Source organism: Canis lupus, chromosome 5, assembly GCF_048164855.1.
Source record: "Canis lupus baileyi chromosome 5, mCanLup2.hap1, whole genome shotgun sequence".
Taxonomy (NCBI): Eukaryota; Metazoa; Chordata; class Mammalia; order Carnivora; family Canidae; genus Canis; species Canis lupus.
Genome location: NC_132842.1, coordinates 18,758,870 through 18,773,606, shown reverse-complemented (window position 1 = coordinate 18,773,606; position 14,737 = coordinate 18,758,870). Strand labels below are relative to the sequence as shown.

At 40.3% G+C, this 14,737-nt stretch overlaps 1 protein-coding gene across 1 annotated transcript in view; it reads left to right on the top strand.

Annotated features, from left to right (window-relative positions):
- Positions 1–298: 298 nt before the first annotated feature.
- LOC140633128 (MAGUK p55 subfamily member 7-like) overlaps positions 299–14,737 on the top strand; it is a 140,161-nt gene continuing 125,722 nt past the window's right edge. The window contains exon 1 of the mRNA XM_072825151.1: positions 299–895. Within this exon, the coding sequence (XP_072681252.1) occupies positions 299–895 (597 nt within the window). The remainder of the gene's footprint in view (positions 896–14,737) is intronic.

The following is a 14,737-nucleotide window of genomic DNA, read 5'->3' as shown; positions in this document are numbered from 1 at the left end:
TCCGTATGCTGCCCTTTTTGGTTTTGGCTTTTGTTAATGCTTTATTTATTTAGTCGTTTGGATTCTAAGTTCTTCTTGTCAGGGAGTTTTCCCATAGATCTGTTTACAGCATGGTGCATTCTAAGTAACGAATGTCTCATATGGACTACAGAGTAAAACGAGAAAAAGAAAAAAAAAAGTTACGCATCATTTTGCCAAGAGTGAAAACATTTTATGCCTTTTCTCTGCGCAGGACAATTTCCCTCTGAATTTATGCAGCATTTAAAAAATACCCAGGAGTCCTCTCTAAAGCTAAGCGATGTTAAAGACTAGCTGTTATTCATCACGTTCAGACGAGAAAGAATCGCTCCCATCTGGCAAAGAAACCCAGGTACGGGGGCTCCGCGCTTCGGGGAGGCTGCAGGTCTGTAAAGCAGCCGGTTCCTCAGCCACCTGGGAGCAGAGCGGCGGGGCGGAGCTTCCGATGATTGACGGGCGAGGGGGAGGAGCTACAGCGTTCCGACCAATCGGAGTCCTGCTTTGTTTTCTCCTATCGACCAACGAGGGAGCTCCTCTGGCGAGGCTGCCCTCTATCGCAGCCTATCAGCAGGCGCCTTTTACGAAGCGTCCGCGGAGCTCCCGCCCCGCGGGCGGAGCGGCCCCTCCTCGCCCCGCCCCTCCGGCCGCGGCCCCGCCCCGCCGCGGGAGGGGGCCGAGTCGGTTACTCCCGGCCCTGGAGGTGGGGGCCGGGCTCCCGCCGGGCTCGTGCGTCCTGCGCCCGCCGAGGCGGTGCCGAGCCCGCTGGCTGCCGATCGTCCTCCGCCGCGGCTGCGGTTGCTGCCTCTTCGCCTCCCGAGCCGGGGCCGCAGGGGCCGGAGCGGTCGCGCCTCCCGCGGGCCACGGCTGCCCGGAGCAGGTAACGGGGCGCCGGGGCTGCAGCGCCTGTCGGGGCCCCGGTGCGGCGCGGGCGCTGGGGGCTTTTCCCCGGCTGCTCCCTCAGGGCCGGGCCGCGTCCCCGTCCCCGGGAGCCTCCCGCCGGCCTCGAGACGCTTCCGCCCGGGAGTCGGCGGCGGCGGCGGCGGCGGCGACACCTTGCGGGGAGGTGGGGGCGGGGCCGGGCGGGGGGCCGGGGGGAGGGGTGGGGGCGCTGCGGGCGGGACCGCGGGGGACTGGGCGGCGGGCGGCTGGGCCAGCCGGGGGCGCGAGGACGTGCAGGTGGAGCACGACTGCGGAGTTGAGCCAGTCGGGCTCGCGAGGGAAAAGGACCTGCTGATAAGTAGCGATAAGCTGAGTGCCCCTTCTTCTTCTTCTTTTTTTTTTTTTTCCTTTCTAAAGCCAGAAAGGTGTCTTGGGTATCGTTACATAGTTTCCGGAGGCAGGCGCATTGCAGTGCCATTTACACATCATCACACTGTACTTACTATTTATTATTTTTAAAACCAAGGAGCAGTCTTTAACGTGAACTAGTTTGGGGACTTTTCCTTCAGTGACAAGTAGACCTAGCAGCGTGAGTCACCTTTGTCTGGGCTCCAGCGGGGAACCGAGCGTTGGGGTGAGGGGGAGGAATGTGGATGAGGAATGCCTGCGCAGGTGTGGAGGGACCGTGGGGGTGGAACCTTGTTTCTGTCACTCTGTCATGGAGGGGAGTACAATCGTGAATCTTTTTTCTTCTAATTTCTAAAAATATTAGCATTCAACTAATAATTAAAAAAAAGGCTTCTCTAGAAACAGTCTCCGGGTTTTAGGTTTGGGGGATGCACCTGCTTGGTACTCATGTGGTAGTACTTTGCAGACAGGCCAGGCAATTACTGATTTGCACCTCGAATTGGCCTTACCTTTTCTTTGACTTGCTGAGTACCGTTTTTTTCCCCATTCACTATTTGTTAACCAGGGAAATGGTGAAGGTCACCGGGTTTCAGCAGTGATGGCACAGTGAGAACTCTTGGAGCAGTGTTCTCTCCTTCTGGGTGCACTCGGCTTCTACAAACCAGTACAGGTTTTCCCTGCTATGTGAAAATAGAGCGTTCCTATGAAATCTTTTCTTAACGGAACTGCTGCGAAGCAAAAAAAATAAAAAATAAAAAAATAAAAACAAACAAAAAACCCCCCCACTCACTATTAATGTATACGGGAAATTTTTTTAGTAATTTTTTTAGTGTTCTAGATTCCCAAAAAACCTCTTAGGCTTTTCTGATACCTTAGGGCACATTTTGCTGATGGACGCATAAAATAAGTCAAGATACAGCGCAGATGCTCAGACACAGGTCAAGGCTGCTGCGGCTTGATGCTGAGATGCTGAGTGTTCTCAAGGAAGGAGCTTGGCACCGCCACTCTTGCTGTTCCGGGTGTGTGCAGCCTCTATACCAGCTGATGCAAAATAAACCTCTTTGGGTTTCTTTCAGTTAGTGAAAACAGATTCTAAGGTCTGTCGCATAAGCAAAGTAGTGCAACACGAACTTGTGAAAAACGGGAGATACCTGTATTTCCATTTACTCCTTTTCTTGGGAGGCAGGTAGTGAATATCATGCCCATTTTACAAATATATAAAGTGGAAGCCCCAGAGATGAAGAGAATTCTGCCCAGGTCCCTCGACTCCTACCTTATTTTATACTCATAATGGATTTAATCTCGGATCTCCTAAGGTTCCCACCATCAGGCAAGCTTCTGTATTGATCACATGGTACAAAAGTCACAGATGGAGATGCTTATTTCCAAGTAAAAAAAATAGCGACTCTTAGGTTTTTGTCTTTTGTTTTTTCCTCCTCGAGGTTGCTGAGATAGTTTAAATCACACCAGAAAGGTAATTTTTCACACAGGCAAAACAAAACAAATTCGTAGTGGTGCTATGTGAAAATCTCTATTTTAAATTTTGGGAAGTTTTCCAAATTGGAGAACCGTATCTTATTTATGCTTGCATCTGTAACTTAGCAGTGGACTGCAGTACTGTTTTCTGAGTTGATTAGAAATACTATGCATAAGGCAAATAAAAATGAAGCGTGATGCATTCTGGTCATGACTTACAACTTCTTTTTGCGGAAAGTTAACTATAAATTTAGGAGAAAAGTTGAAAATAAAAATCATTTATTCTTCAATTAGAATAGTGCAAGCAAGGGAGTTTGGGGGTTAATGGAGAGTAGGCTTAGATGGATAGTTGGGAAGAACCTCTCAAATAGTGTCAAGGCTTGGGGGAATGCTGGACAATTGCTAGGTTATGTTACACTTATTAATCATCAGGAACTTGAAACTGTCTTATGAGTTAGTGAATGGAACTGTTGTAATCTTTAAGTAGTCCCTTTGCCTGGCAGATGCATCTGTGGCCTGTAACATGCCCATTTTGACATAACTTATTCTTCTAGGATATAAGGTTCTGCTTCCACAAGCCCTGACAGTCTGTCTCTGATTTATTTGATTTTGCATCAATGTCTTAATTTTTACTCTCCTGTCAAAATTTCTAGTGCCCAAAGATTTCCATTAAGAAACCCTTATCGATCTATTAGTTTGCACAGGAAATGACTCTACTCTTCTTATGAACACAGCCCTCTTGCAATGTGGGGGACTGGAAAGAGATTTAGGCTATTTGTATAGTATTTGTTGTACTCTTACCTAGGGTTTCTGTCCTTTAAAAGAATATTAATTACAAAGTTACACAACCTCCACTAGGTGGTGCACTGGGTGCTGCTCAATAGAGAGTTCAGTCAGATTCCCCACCCACCCCTTATTATAAGCATTTCACTAAGATACAGATGTATTGTAACTGTTTCTGTTGTGATTACAAGTCAGACAGAATTGCAATAAGTGATTTGTTAGTTTCATTAAGTAAGATTACTTGGAAGGAAACAACAGTTTAATTTAAAGTGAAGGACACTATTAGGAATTTTAGAAATATCTTCTAAAAAGCCGATTCTCTCTGTGATCAGGAACCCACACCAGAGTGTGGATTTTTGGTCCTTATTTATGTACACTTGGAGGTTTTTTAAAAACGGCTGTGTTTAAATCTTATGTGAACTATGAGCTATTTGAGCAGTTTCATGTTTTGCTTGCATTGATTGCTGATTCCTTAGAAGAAGTAGAATCAAGTGGGTACAAATAACAAGATTACTCAAATCTTGAATATGACTGAATACTTAAGTTATACATTTTTTTTTCTCCAGGCATGTAACAAAGTTTTGTTTTTTGTTTTTTCCTTTCTTGAATGCTCACATAATCTATTTAGGAGAACATTATTATCAGCTTACTATTAAAGGAGAGGGGAGCATCCTCCCTCTGATTGTAAGAGCTAGCAGGCTTGTTTGTTACCGATTAATTGCTGTTATTGATGGTTACAGAAGGGGAATGAGAAGACATAGCTGTTACTTTCATAAGAAATACCAGATTTAGGTATAGAAATAGCAATGTTGGTGGAGGAATTAGGACTCGTTGGGATGATTGCATTTTGGGAGATTTTTACAGAAATCTTTGGGCCTTTAAAAGGCAGGAAAAGAATTTAAATGGGAAGGTGTGAAGGCAGTTGGTGTGAGTGTGTTTCAGTTCCAGTGAACTCTGTGAGAAGGGCCTTGGTAATTTGTTTCTTGGAAAAAGCTGTGGTTCTCAGGGGGGTTTTTGATGGTGCTTTGGGAGAGGGAAAATAAATTTTCTTCTAGGAGGGTAGTTCTTGCCAGTGCTGCCAATCCTTGGGTGAGCTTGGGCATGGAAAGGTGGATGATTGTTAAGTAACCAGGCAGATTAAAAACTGCCTGATTGGGGCCTTCTCAGAGCACTTTGCACCATTGACGACTTGAATCAAGTCAATATGCATCTCAAGTCAGTTTTCTTTTTCAAGATTTTATTTATTTTTTATTAATGAGAGGCACAGAGAGGCAGAGGGAGAAGCAGGTTCCCTTCAGGGAGCCTGATGTGGGATTCGATCCCGGGACCCTGGGATCACACCCTGAGCCGAAGGCAGATGCTCAACTACTGAGCCACCCAGGTGTCCCTTAAGTCAGGTTTCTAGCTATCCCATAGTACAGAGTTGGGCAAGTTAACTCTTTAGTCTTCAGTTTTTAATTTTTAAAATAAGAATCCTGAGCTTTATAAAATTAATAATTTGAGTATGCAAGTGAATAGCTTAAAAGAATTATTTGGCACATAGCAGGTTCTCAAATTATGGTAGGTGCTTGAATCCATACACACTTCTGAAACTGTCTTCCATTACCTTAAAAAAAAAGGTGTTAATAGGCAAATTTAAGTACACATGGAGTTGTATTATTCAAGTTGAAGACTTGAGTTGGGATAGGAAAGGAGGCTCCTGTTCTAGGTATGGCATTCAGATAGGATGCCATAAAGGGTGGTCTAGGCAAGGGGCTGGGATGATGTGAGCAGTTTTTGGATTAGTATATGTATGCACTAGTGTATCTGATTAACTTGACTCATGATAAAGCATATTTGGAAGACGGTGCCAGTATATGTTTATTTAACAAATATTTCTGAAGGTTATAACATTTTCCTTTTTTTCTTTTTTTTTGCAATTGGAAGTTTGTTGAAGGGGTATTGAAAAAATTTGGAGTTGAGCCAAGGATAAAAAGGCTTGTGGGGCTTTGGACCAAGATTTTTCAAGCTTCTGCTACTGATACCCAAAACATTTTTGTCCTCTTCCTAATATGGCTTCTGATTCAACTTCTGAAGATTCTCTTTGGACCTCTGTGCTTTTTTCATGTTTGGAATTTAAAATCTAGTTCCTAGTAAGGCCCCTTAGAGTAGACTTTTTTTTAGATGGTTGAATCAGGGTATAGACTGAACATTTTGTCAGGTTGGGGAAGGAGTCTCTGTGTCTTGAGAAAATGAATGAATATTATTTTGATTTATTTAGAATCATTTTAAGGACCAAAAGTTTACATTGTGAAATTTCCAAAAACAGTGATCATGTCCTGTTTAACTAAATACATACATTAAGTGTGAAAACCAGACCCGTGGTTCTCAAGCCTTTGCGTGCCTCCAGCTCACCAGGAGGGCTTGTTAAAACTTAGGTAGCTGCCTCTATTTTAACAGTTTGATTTAGTGGGTCTGTGGGTGGGCCCTGAGAGTGTGCCTTTTTTTTTTTTAAATATTTTATTTATTCATGAGAGACACACAGAGGCAGAGACATAGGCAGAGGGAGAAGCAGGCTTCCTGTGGGGAGCCTGATTCGGGACTTGACCCCTGGATCCCAGGATCATGAACTGAGCTGAAGGCCGACACTCAACCACTGAACCATCCAGGTGTCCCTGCCTTTCTGTTAAGCTGCAATGTTGATGCTCTGGCCCAGGGATCACACTCTGAAAACTATGGAGAAGGTGCCAGGGGAATAGAAGCATTGTGGTTAAGAAAACAGGCTTTGAAGTTTGAAAGCTCTGTATTTGAATCCCTGCTCAGTCACCATCACCTTTATTTCCTCTGTTCTAAAGTAGAAATACAGTATCGTGTGGCGAATATTAAATGAACTGAAATGTGTTTAAAACCTATAGAATAGTGTCTGCAAGGTGGCAAAATATAATAAATGTTGGCTTTTAATCCTAAAAAAAAAAAATCAAGGATATAAAGTAAATAGAATCCTGTATCTTATAAAGTTGAGGTATGTTCCTTAAGGACAGAAACTTTGAATTAAAAAAAACTTTTTTTAAAGATTTTATTTATTTGTGTTTGTGCCTGTGTGTGAGAGAGAGTGCGCCGCAGACAAGCAGAGGGGCAGAGGCAGAGGGAGAAGCAGACTCCCCGCTGAGCAGGGAGCCTGATGCAGGGCTCAATCCCAGGACCCTGAGATTGTGAACTCCAGCTGAAGGCAGACGCTTAATGCACTGAGCCACCCAGGCGCCCCCAGAAACTTTTATATTTATCCTCATTCCCTAGCACTGTGCTGTGGAAAAATAGAGGAGAACTCCATTTCTATTTAACAAATGAAGGAAACATTTGTGGATCTAGTGATTTTCCAGAAACATTTTTAAGAGATGTGGAATATTAACATTGGTGGTGTCTTTTTTTTTTTTTCTTCCTCCTAAAAGGTTTCTATGTCAAAATATGTTGGTTTTAGGATAATCACAGTAGTCCACCCTTCATATAACAGGAATTTTAAAGGTTGTTGCTGGGAGTTCAATTACAGTCAATACCTGTGAGGTAGCTTTAGAAAATAGTCTCACCTGTCGAATGGTGACAGTGTTTGAAGATCCTGAATGTAGTTCTGGGAGATTGTTCCCCTCCGTTTGTCACATGCCTGGTTCATTTTCTTTCTGGGGGTCTCTGAGAGCCCGCCTCTGTCTGGCAAGCCTCCAAAAAGTTAGTGTTGTTCCCTTTTTATTGTTTCCTCCGCTGGAATGCAGACTCTGTAAGAGCCAGGTTCAAGCATCCAGGGACTAGCATCTGCTGGTTCCATGAAGCACTGTGTGTGGCAGGGCCTCCCTCCGGCGTCAGGTGCACAGGCTGGAGTTCACGTCCCCTTCGTGGTCCGCCGTCATTATGTGGCAGCGGTCCATGGAAGCCTCTCAGCTTATTTCCTTACATATTTCTCCTTCCTCCCCTATTCCATTCTTGTTTCTCCCCCGCCTGGCATTGCACCCTCTCTGGGGCTTGTCCGTAACTTCATTTCTGCCCGATTACTATCTGGAATGGTTGTGCCAGTTCGCCCTGGTGCCAGGTGTCCTTCCCCCACATTCTCGCTAGCACTTGATATTTTCTGACCCTATAATTTTTTCATCTGATGCAACAGATGGAGCGAATTGGGCACAAAGTGATACATTTACTGTTCGGATTTGCAATTCTCTGATTACTAATGCAGTCCAGTATCCTGTCATATACTTTCAGCTGTGTGAGGTCCCCTTTTGCGATGTATACATTTGCAGGTATATATTCTTTGCCTCTTTTTTCTATTAGATTTTTGTATCTCCCTTTCTGCTTTTCTACCCCAATTTACAAGAATTCTTTTGTATATTCTGGGTGTTAATCTGTTGGGTTTTATAGGCTGCAAATATCTTCTTAGGGTTTTTTTTTTTTTACACCCATTTATTGGGTTTCTTCTTGAAATCTTTTATTGAACAGAATCTTATTTTTGTTATAGTTAGATCCATTTTTTTCACCATCTAGGTTTTATGTAGGAAATGTTTGTCCATTCTTAGTTAACAAAGATATATTTGTACAATCTGTCTCCTGTTCTACTTCCACAGTGGTTTTTGTTTTTATTTTCAATTTTATTACTACAACCTGCTTATAGTGATTGGCATGTAGAAGTATGAGACCCACCTGTTTTCTTTTCAGATGTGTTTAAACCAGTGATTATCATTCCTGGCTTTTACATTAGCATTAACTAGGTAGATTTTAGAACCATCTGCTCCAATTTACCCCATATCAACTGAATCAGAATCTAGAAGGAGTGGAGACCCAGCAATTGGATTTTTAAAAACCTCCTCTGGTGATCTATACATGGTTAAACCATATGTTAAAAAATGAAATTCAACTGATCTTATTGGCTTTATTTGGGGATGCATGCTGGGCAGTAACCCATTTAGCAAATAGAAAGAAGATCTGAGAAGGAGCTGAGAAGGAGCTATGTAAAATGAAAGACTTTTGTGTGCAGAAGGGAGTGGGATCAGGAAGTTATACTAGCAAATAAGTGGATTGGTTGTGGTAAGGTCACTTTCCTTTAGGTGATAGGAGTCTAATGTCAGGCAGGTTACCTCATTCGTGCAGTTCAGGTAAGTTCCTAATGAACTGGTTTATTATTCCATTTCTGGGAGAGCTGAAACGAATTGTCTCTGGTGATGTGGGGCTTAGCATAAGTAACTCTATGTTGGACCTATTTTCTTGTTTTTAACACCTGTATCAAAGAGAGTTGTTTTTTCAATAGAATTAAAATTTTTTTCTCCACTATTGTCTTATGTCTTCTTTGTCAGATTCATTCATAGGTACTTCAGGTTTGTTTCTATTGTGACTTTTTTTCTCTTTTCTCACTTTTTTTCTCTATGAGTACGTATGTCTGTATTGATATAAACGTATTTTAGGGGCAATCTTGTTAAATTTTTATTGTATCTTAAAAGCTGGTTTATCTTTTCCATGTTCTGTGAAGTTTATTTTTTAAATAATGGCCTATTGTTTTCCTTCCAATTTTTATTACCTTTTGTATTTCCTTCATTTACTGCATTTGTCTAGCATTGTAGTGATACATTGAGAATAACAGAAATGGTGATCTCTCTATCCTATAGGACTTTAAAGGGAATTCATCTTTAGTTTTTTTTTTCTCCCATCTTTAGTTTTACCTTTAACTGGGAGATTTGTTCTTATTATTTTTGATTTCACTTTTTTGGGGGAGGGTTCTAAATATAAATTTTAGAGTATTAAATCGTTAAAAATGATAATCCCATTATATGAAAACATAAAGTCTTTATGAAAAATAACTAATTAAATAAATGAGAAGAGTGACGTTCGATGTTTTTATAACATTTTTAAAATTGAAATACAGTTGACTTAGGATGTTAGTTTCAGGTGTACAACATAATCCTTTGAGAATCCTGTATGTTTATGTAATACCATGGTTAAGTGTGGTTACCATCTGTCAAAGGTATTACACTGATACCATTACTGTGCTGTACTGTTCATCCCTGTGACTTTGTAACTGGGACCTTGTACTTCTTAATCCCCTTCACCTATTTCGCCCACCACCTCCCTTCCCGGCAACTACAAGTTCGTTCTCTGTATTTATAAGTCTGTTTTGTTTATCCATTTGTTTTGCTTCTTAGATTACACATGTAAGTGAAATCATATGGTATTTGTCTTTCTCTGACTTATTTCACTTAGCACAATACCCTCTAGGTCCATCCATGTTGTGAATGACAAGATTTCTCCTTTTCTTTTCTTTTCTTTTCTTTTCTTTTCTTTTCTTTTCTTTTCTTTTCTTTTCTTTTCTTTTCTTTTCTTCTTTCTTTCCTTCCTTCCTTCCTTCCTTCCTTCCTTCCTTCCTTCCTTCCTTCCTTCCTTCCTTCCTTCCTCATTTATTATATTTTTTTAAAGATTATCTATTCACGAGAAAGAGAGGGAGGGAGGGAGGGAGGCGGAGGGAGGCAGAGACACAGGGCAGAGGGAGAGGCAGGCTTCCTGTGGGGAGCCCAATGCAGGACTTGATCCCTGGACCCCTGGATCACGCCCTGAGCCGAAGGAAGAAGCTTAACCACTGAGCTGCTAAGACGTCCCTATTTTTTTTTTTAATGCTGGGTAATATTCCATTCTCTCTATATGCCACATCTTCTTTATTCACTCTTCTATCACTGGACACTTAGGTTGCTTCTTGGCTATTGTAAATAATGCAGCAGTGAATTAGTGTTTTTATTGCCTTTGGGTACTCAGAAGTAGAATTACTGGATCATATGGTATTTCTATTTTTAATATTTTGAGGAATCTCTATACTGTTTTCCACAGTGGCTGCAGCAATTTATATTCCTGCCAACAGTGCATGAGTGTTCTCTTTTCTCCACATCTTCACCAATGCCTATTACTTATCTTTTTGATACTAGCCATTCTGACTGGTGTTAGGTGGTATCTTATTGTGGTTTTGATTACTGTTTCCCTGATAATTAATGGTGTTGAGCATCTTTTCATGTATCCATTGACCGTCCGTATGTCTTCTTTGGAAAATGTCTGTTCAGATCCTTTGCGCATTTTAAAATCAGATTAGTAGGTTTTTGGTGGTGTTTTGTGAATTCTTTATATATTTTGGATATGAACTGATGAGATATATCCTTTGCATATATCTTCTCTCATTTAATAAGCTGTCTTTACATTTCTTTTTTTTTTTTTTAAGATTTTATTTATTTATTCATGAGAGACACAGAGAGGCAGAGACGCAGGCAGAGGGAGAAGCAGGCTCTGTGCAGGGAGCCCAATGTGGGACTCGACCCTGAGACTCTAGGATCACACCCTGGACTGAAGGCAGGTGCCAAACTGCTGAGCCACCCAGGGATCCTCTATCTTTACATTGCATTGATGGTTTCCTTCATTGTGCATTGATCTAGTCTCAATAATTTATTCTTACTTTTGTTTCCCTTGCCTGAGGACACAATCCAGAAAAGTGTTGCTAAGGCCAATGTCTAAGAGATTACTGCCTATGTTTTGTTCTAGGAGTTTTATGGTTTTAGGTTTTACATTTAGGCGTTTATTCCATTTTGAGTTAATTTTTATGTGTGATGGTAAGAAAGTGGTCCAGTTTCATTCTTTCACATATAGCTGTGCAGTTTTCCCAGCGTCATTTATTGATGAGACGGTCTTTTCTCCTTTGTATATTCTTGCCTCTTTTATCATAGATTAATTGACCATATAAGCATGGATTTATTTTTGGGCTCTTAATTCTGTTCTATTGATCTAGATCTCTGTCTCTGTGTCAATACCATACTGTTTTGATTACTGTAGCTTTGTACTATAGTATAAAATCTGGGATTGTGATATTTCCAGCTTTGTTCATCTTTCTCAAGATTGCTCTGGCTATTTGAGATCTTTTCATGGTTCCATACAAATTTTAGGAATACTTGTCTTCTGTGAAAAATGCTGTTGGATTTTAGATGGGCATCATATTGAATCTATAGATTGCTTTGGCTAGTATGGACGTTTTAACAATCATCTTCCAATTCATGAGCATGGAATACCTTTCTGTTTGTTTCATGTTCAGTTTCTTTCATCAATGTCTTATTTTCTGAGTACAGGTCTTTCACCTCTTCAATTACATTTATCCTTAGTTATTTTATTCTTTTTGATTATAGCTCCTTTTCATGTCACGTAGTAGAAGACAGCTGGATTTTTCTGTTTATTCAGTCTGTGGTAATTTGTTGTTTGGTTGGAATATATGAAGGAGATTTAGTGTTGTACAGACCTGTAGTTGGAAGAGAGGAGTGTTTTAATGATCTTTTGAGGTAATCGTGGGTATTCTCTTTGATACTACATCTAAAGTCTGTGACAGTGTCTTAAAAATGTAGTTGCAGATTGGAATCTTAACCCATATCAAACTTCTCTCATTCTGTTACATTTAATTATATTGGTATATCTTGTACTTTGACTCTTCATATGTGATTTGGCAAATATTGGTTCAGGAAATTCTGCAAGTCTCCCAAATGTTGGCACTTTTTTATGATACCATTTGAAAAAGGTCGCATTTGTTAAAATCACCTGTGATCCCATCAGAAAGATCTTTATTGCAAAAGCCGTCATGTTGCTGGTGGCAGATAGAATTTTTTGAAAAACCCAATTTTTGCTTGAAAGCTTGAATTTTCTCATGGTCAACACATATCTTGGGTGTTTTCCTTGAAGAAAAGGAAAGGTGGTAGGTAGGTTCATTTTATTCATTTAAAAAAGCATGTCTGCCAAATACCCAACTTTCAATACTCAGTTTGCCTTTTGGTTATTTTTCTCTAAGAATGATACTTTGTGGGCGAAAACGCTGTTTGCTCAGCTTGTAAATCTCAGATGGTGCTCCTTTTCAATGAGACAACCATCATACTTCAGTGTGTGGCATAAGTTCTTAGATGTATACTTCGTATTTTGTCACAGAATATCAAGAGGACATGTATCCAAGAATAGAGATTTCAGTACAATTGTTAATTTTTCCTGTTTCATCAAGGACATTCTTATGTGAAGCTAGCATTTTTTTTTTTTCACTGTGTTGATAGTGGGGAGGACTGCCCAGTTGGTGCCCCTGCCTTTCTTCCTGCCAGGGTGCCAGCGATTTTACACACCCTTGCTTTTAGATCATCAGTGCAGTGAGAATCGTAAGTAACCTGTCAGCATTATTATAAAAATAGTCTTGACATTGTGGATGTACAGAAAGGTTCTTGGGGACCCCCCAGGGTTTAAGGATCACCTGAGAACAGCTGGCTCATTGTATCTCTCGCAAGTACAGTTGAGGGCCAAGTTCTTAGGCTGATCTGCCTCCCCTGAGGTTGCTGAACAGATCCAACTTTTCCTTTGCTTACTTACTCCTGAAGCTATCTCTCAGGAGCAGGGACTGGCTACTTCTTGGCTTAGCTATGTGGTATTTTCCCAAGTGAGGGAAAGTTTAGTAACGCTAGGAAAGAAAATCTTTCTGAGATCAGCAACTTCAGACCTGTGTGAAGCTATTAATCTCACTGTTTTATCACAGTAATAAATAGGTCTACAAACATGCTAATACTTGACTTACTTTCCTCACCTTTTAAGATGAAGATAATCACAAAGAGAAGTTAAAGACACATCCTATACATTTATCAAGAAATATTTGTTGGGTAGTGTCATCATAATTAAGAATTATAACAAGTGGTAACCTGTTGTAATGCTTTTAATTTAATGTATGGTTTAACATGTTCTTTTTATTTCCTGTAGATAGTAATCAGATCTTGGTTTGATTCAGTTTCTATTTTTTTGCAGAATTGCTTCATAAGTGGTGAGGTGTACCTCTAGCTGGAGTCAGGCAATGATTATCTCTCTTTTTGTGATGTTCCTGGTCATTGATAATCATTACCTAGAGCTATTGTTTTCTTAATGATTTGTGAAATGGTGATATTTTATTTTACTTTTTAAAGATTTATTTATTTATTTATTATTTATTATTTATTTATTTATTTATTTATTTATTTATTTATTTATTTATGATAGAGAGAGAGAGAGAGAGAGGCAGAAACATAGGTGGAGGGAGAAGCAGTCTCCACACCAGGAGCCAGATGTGGGACTTGATCCCGACACCCCAGGATTGCGCCCTGGGCCAAAGACAGGTGCCAAACTGCTAAGCCACCCAGGGATCCCCAAATGGTGATATTTTAATTCTGTCTTCATTATTTATTAGGGTATTTTCATAAAGAGGAATTTCCCCAATGAGTTATTTGAGATATAGTTGTATAGAAAAGGCAGGTTGGATTTTTTTTTAAATCAATTTTCAACATTGTGAGCTGGTCTATTAGATTATAGAATGAGTCTGTTCAGGATGAGTAAATTAAATTGGTCTCTCAATTGCTTTTCTTTGAAACACCAAGTGAAATTGCACTGGTTTTTAGAAATAAGTAAATCCAAAGGAAACTATTAATAAAAAACTCCTTTTGTTGTATTCCAAAAGTAATTCATTTGAAATAAAAATGAAATAATTCATTTCATTATTCATTAATTCATTTGAAATAAAAATGTATGGTAGACACCTATTGGTGGTATTAAGAGAAATAAATTTTGCATTAAAATAAGACTTTTCTTGGGGCACCTGGGTGGCTCAGTTAGTGAAGTGTCTGACTCCTGATTTTGGCCCAGGTCATGATCTCAAGGTCGTGAGATTTTTCTTCTGAGAATAATGTGTTTAATACATGTAATTATTCTTTTACTTACATTGTATTCTGAGAGCACATTTGAAAGTGTATAAAGCATCCTTGCCATCAAAGTGTCTATAGTAGAATAAAGTAGGTAAAAAGTTGACCTTTGTTAGATAAAAATTTTTTTTTACTGGCATTTCATGTGTTGAATGATAAACTAGTTATATTTATTACGATATTTTCTCCTCTCTAAAATTTATAATGTTGAGAAACAAATGACGGAAAATGAAGTTTTGCTTGGAAAAAGGACAATAATAGGTGACACTGGTTATGGGAGGGGTGGGTCAGATAGAGCTGGAGTATCTGTTGGAATTCTGGTGAGAACAGGGGAAGCCTTTCCTCCTCAACTACAGACTCTCACCCTGGTGCTGGCTGTGGCTTAAAAACAGGTCCTTCTGCTTCAGGCCAGACCTGTTTTGAGCCGCTCCTCCCTTCCTGAATTCCTTCTC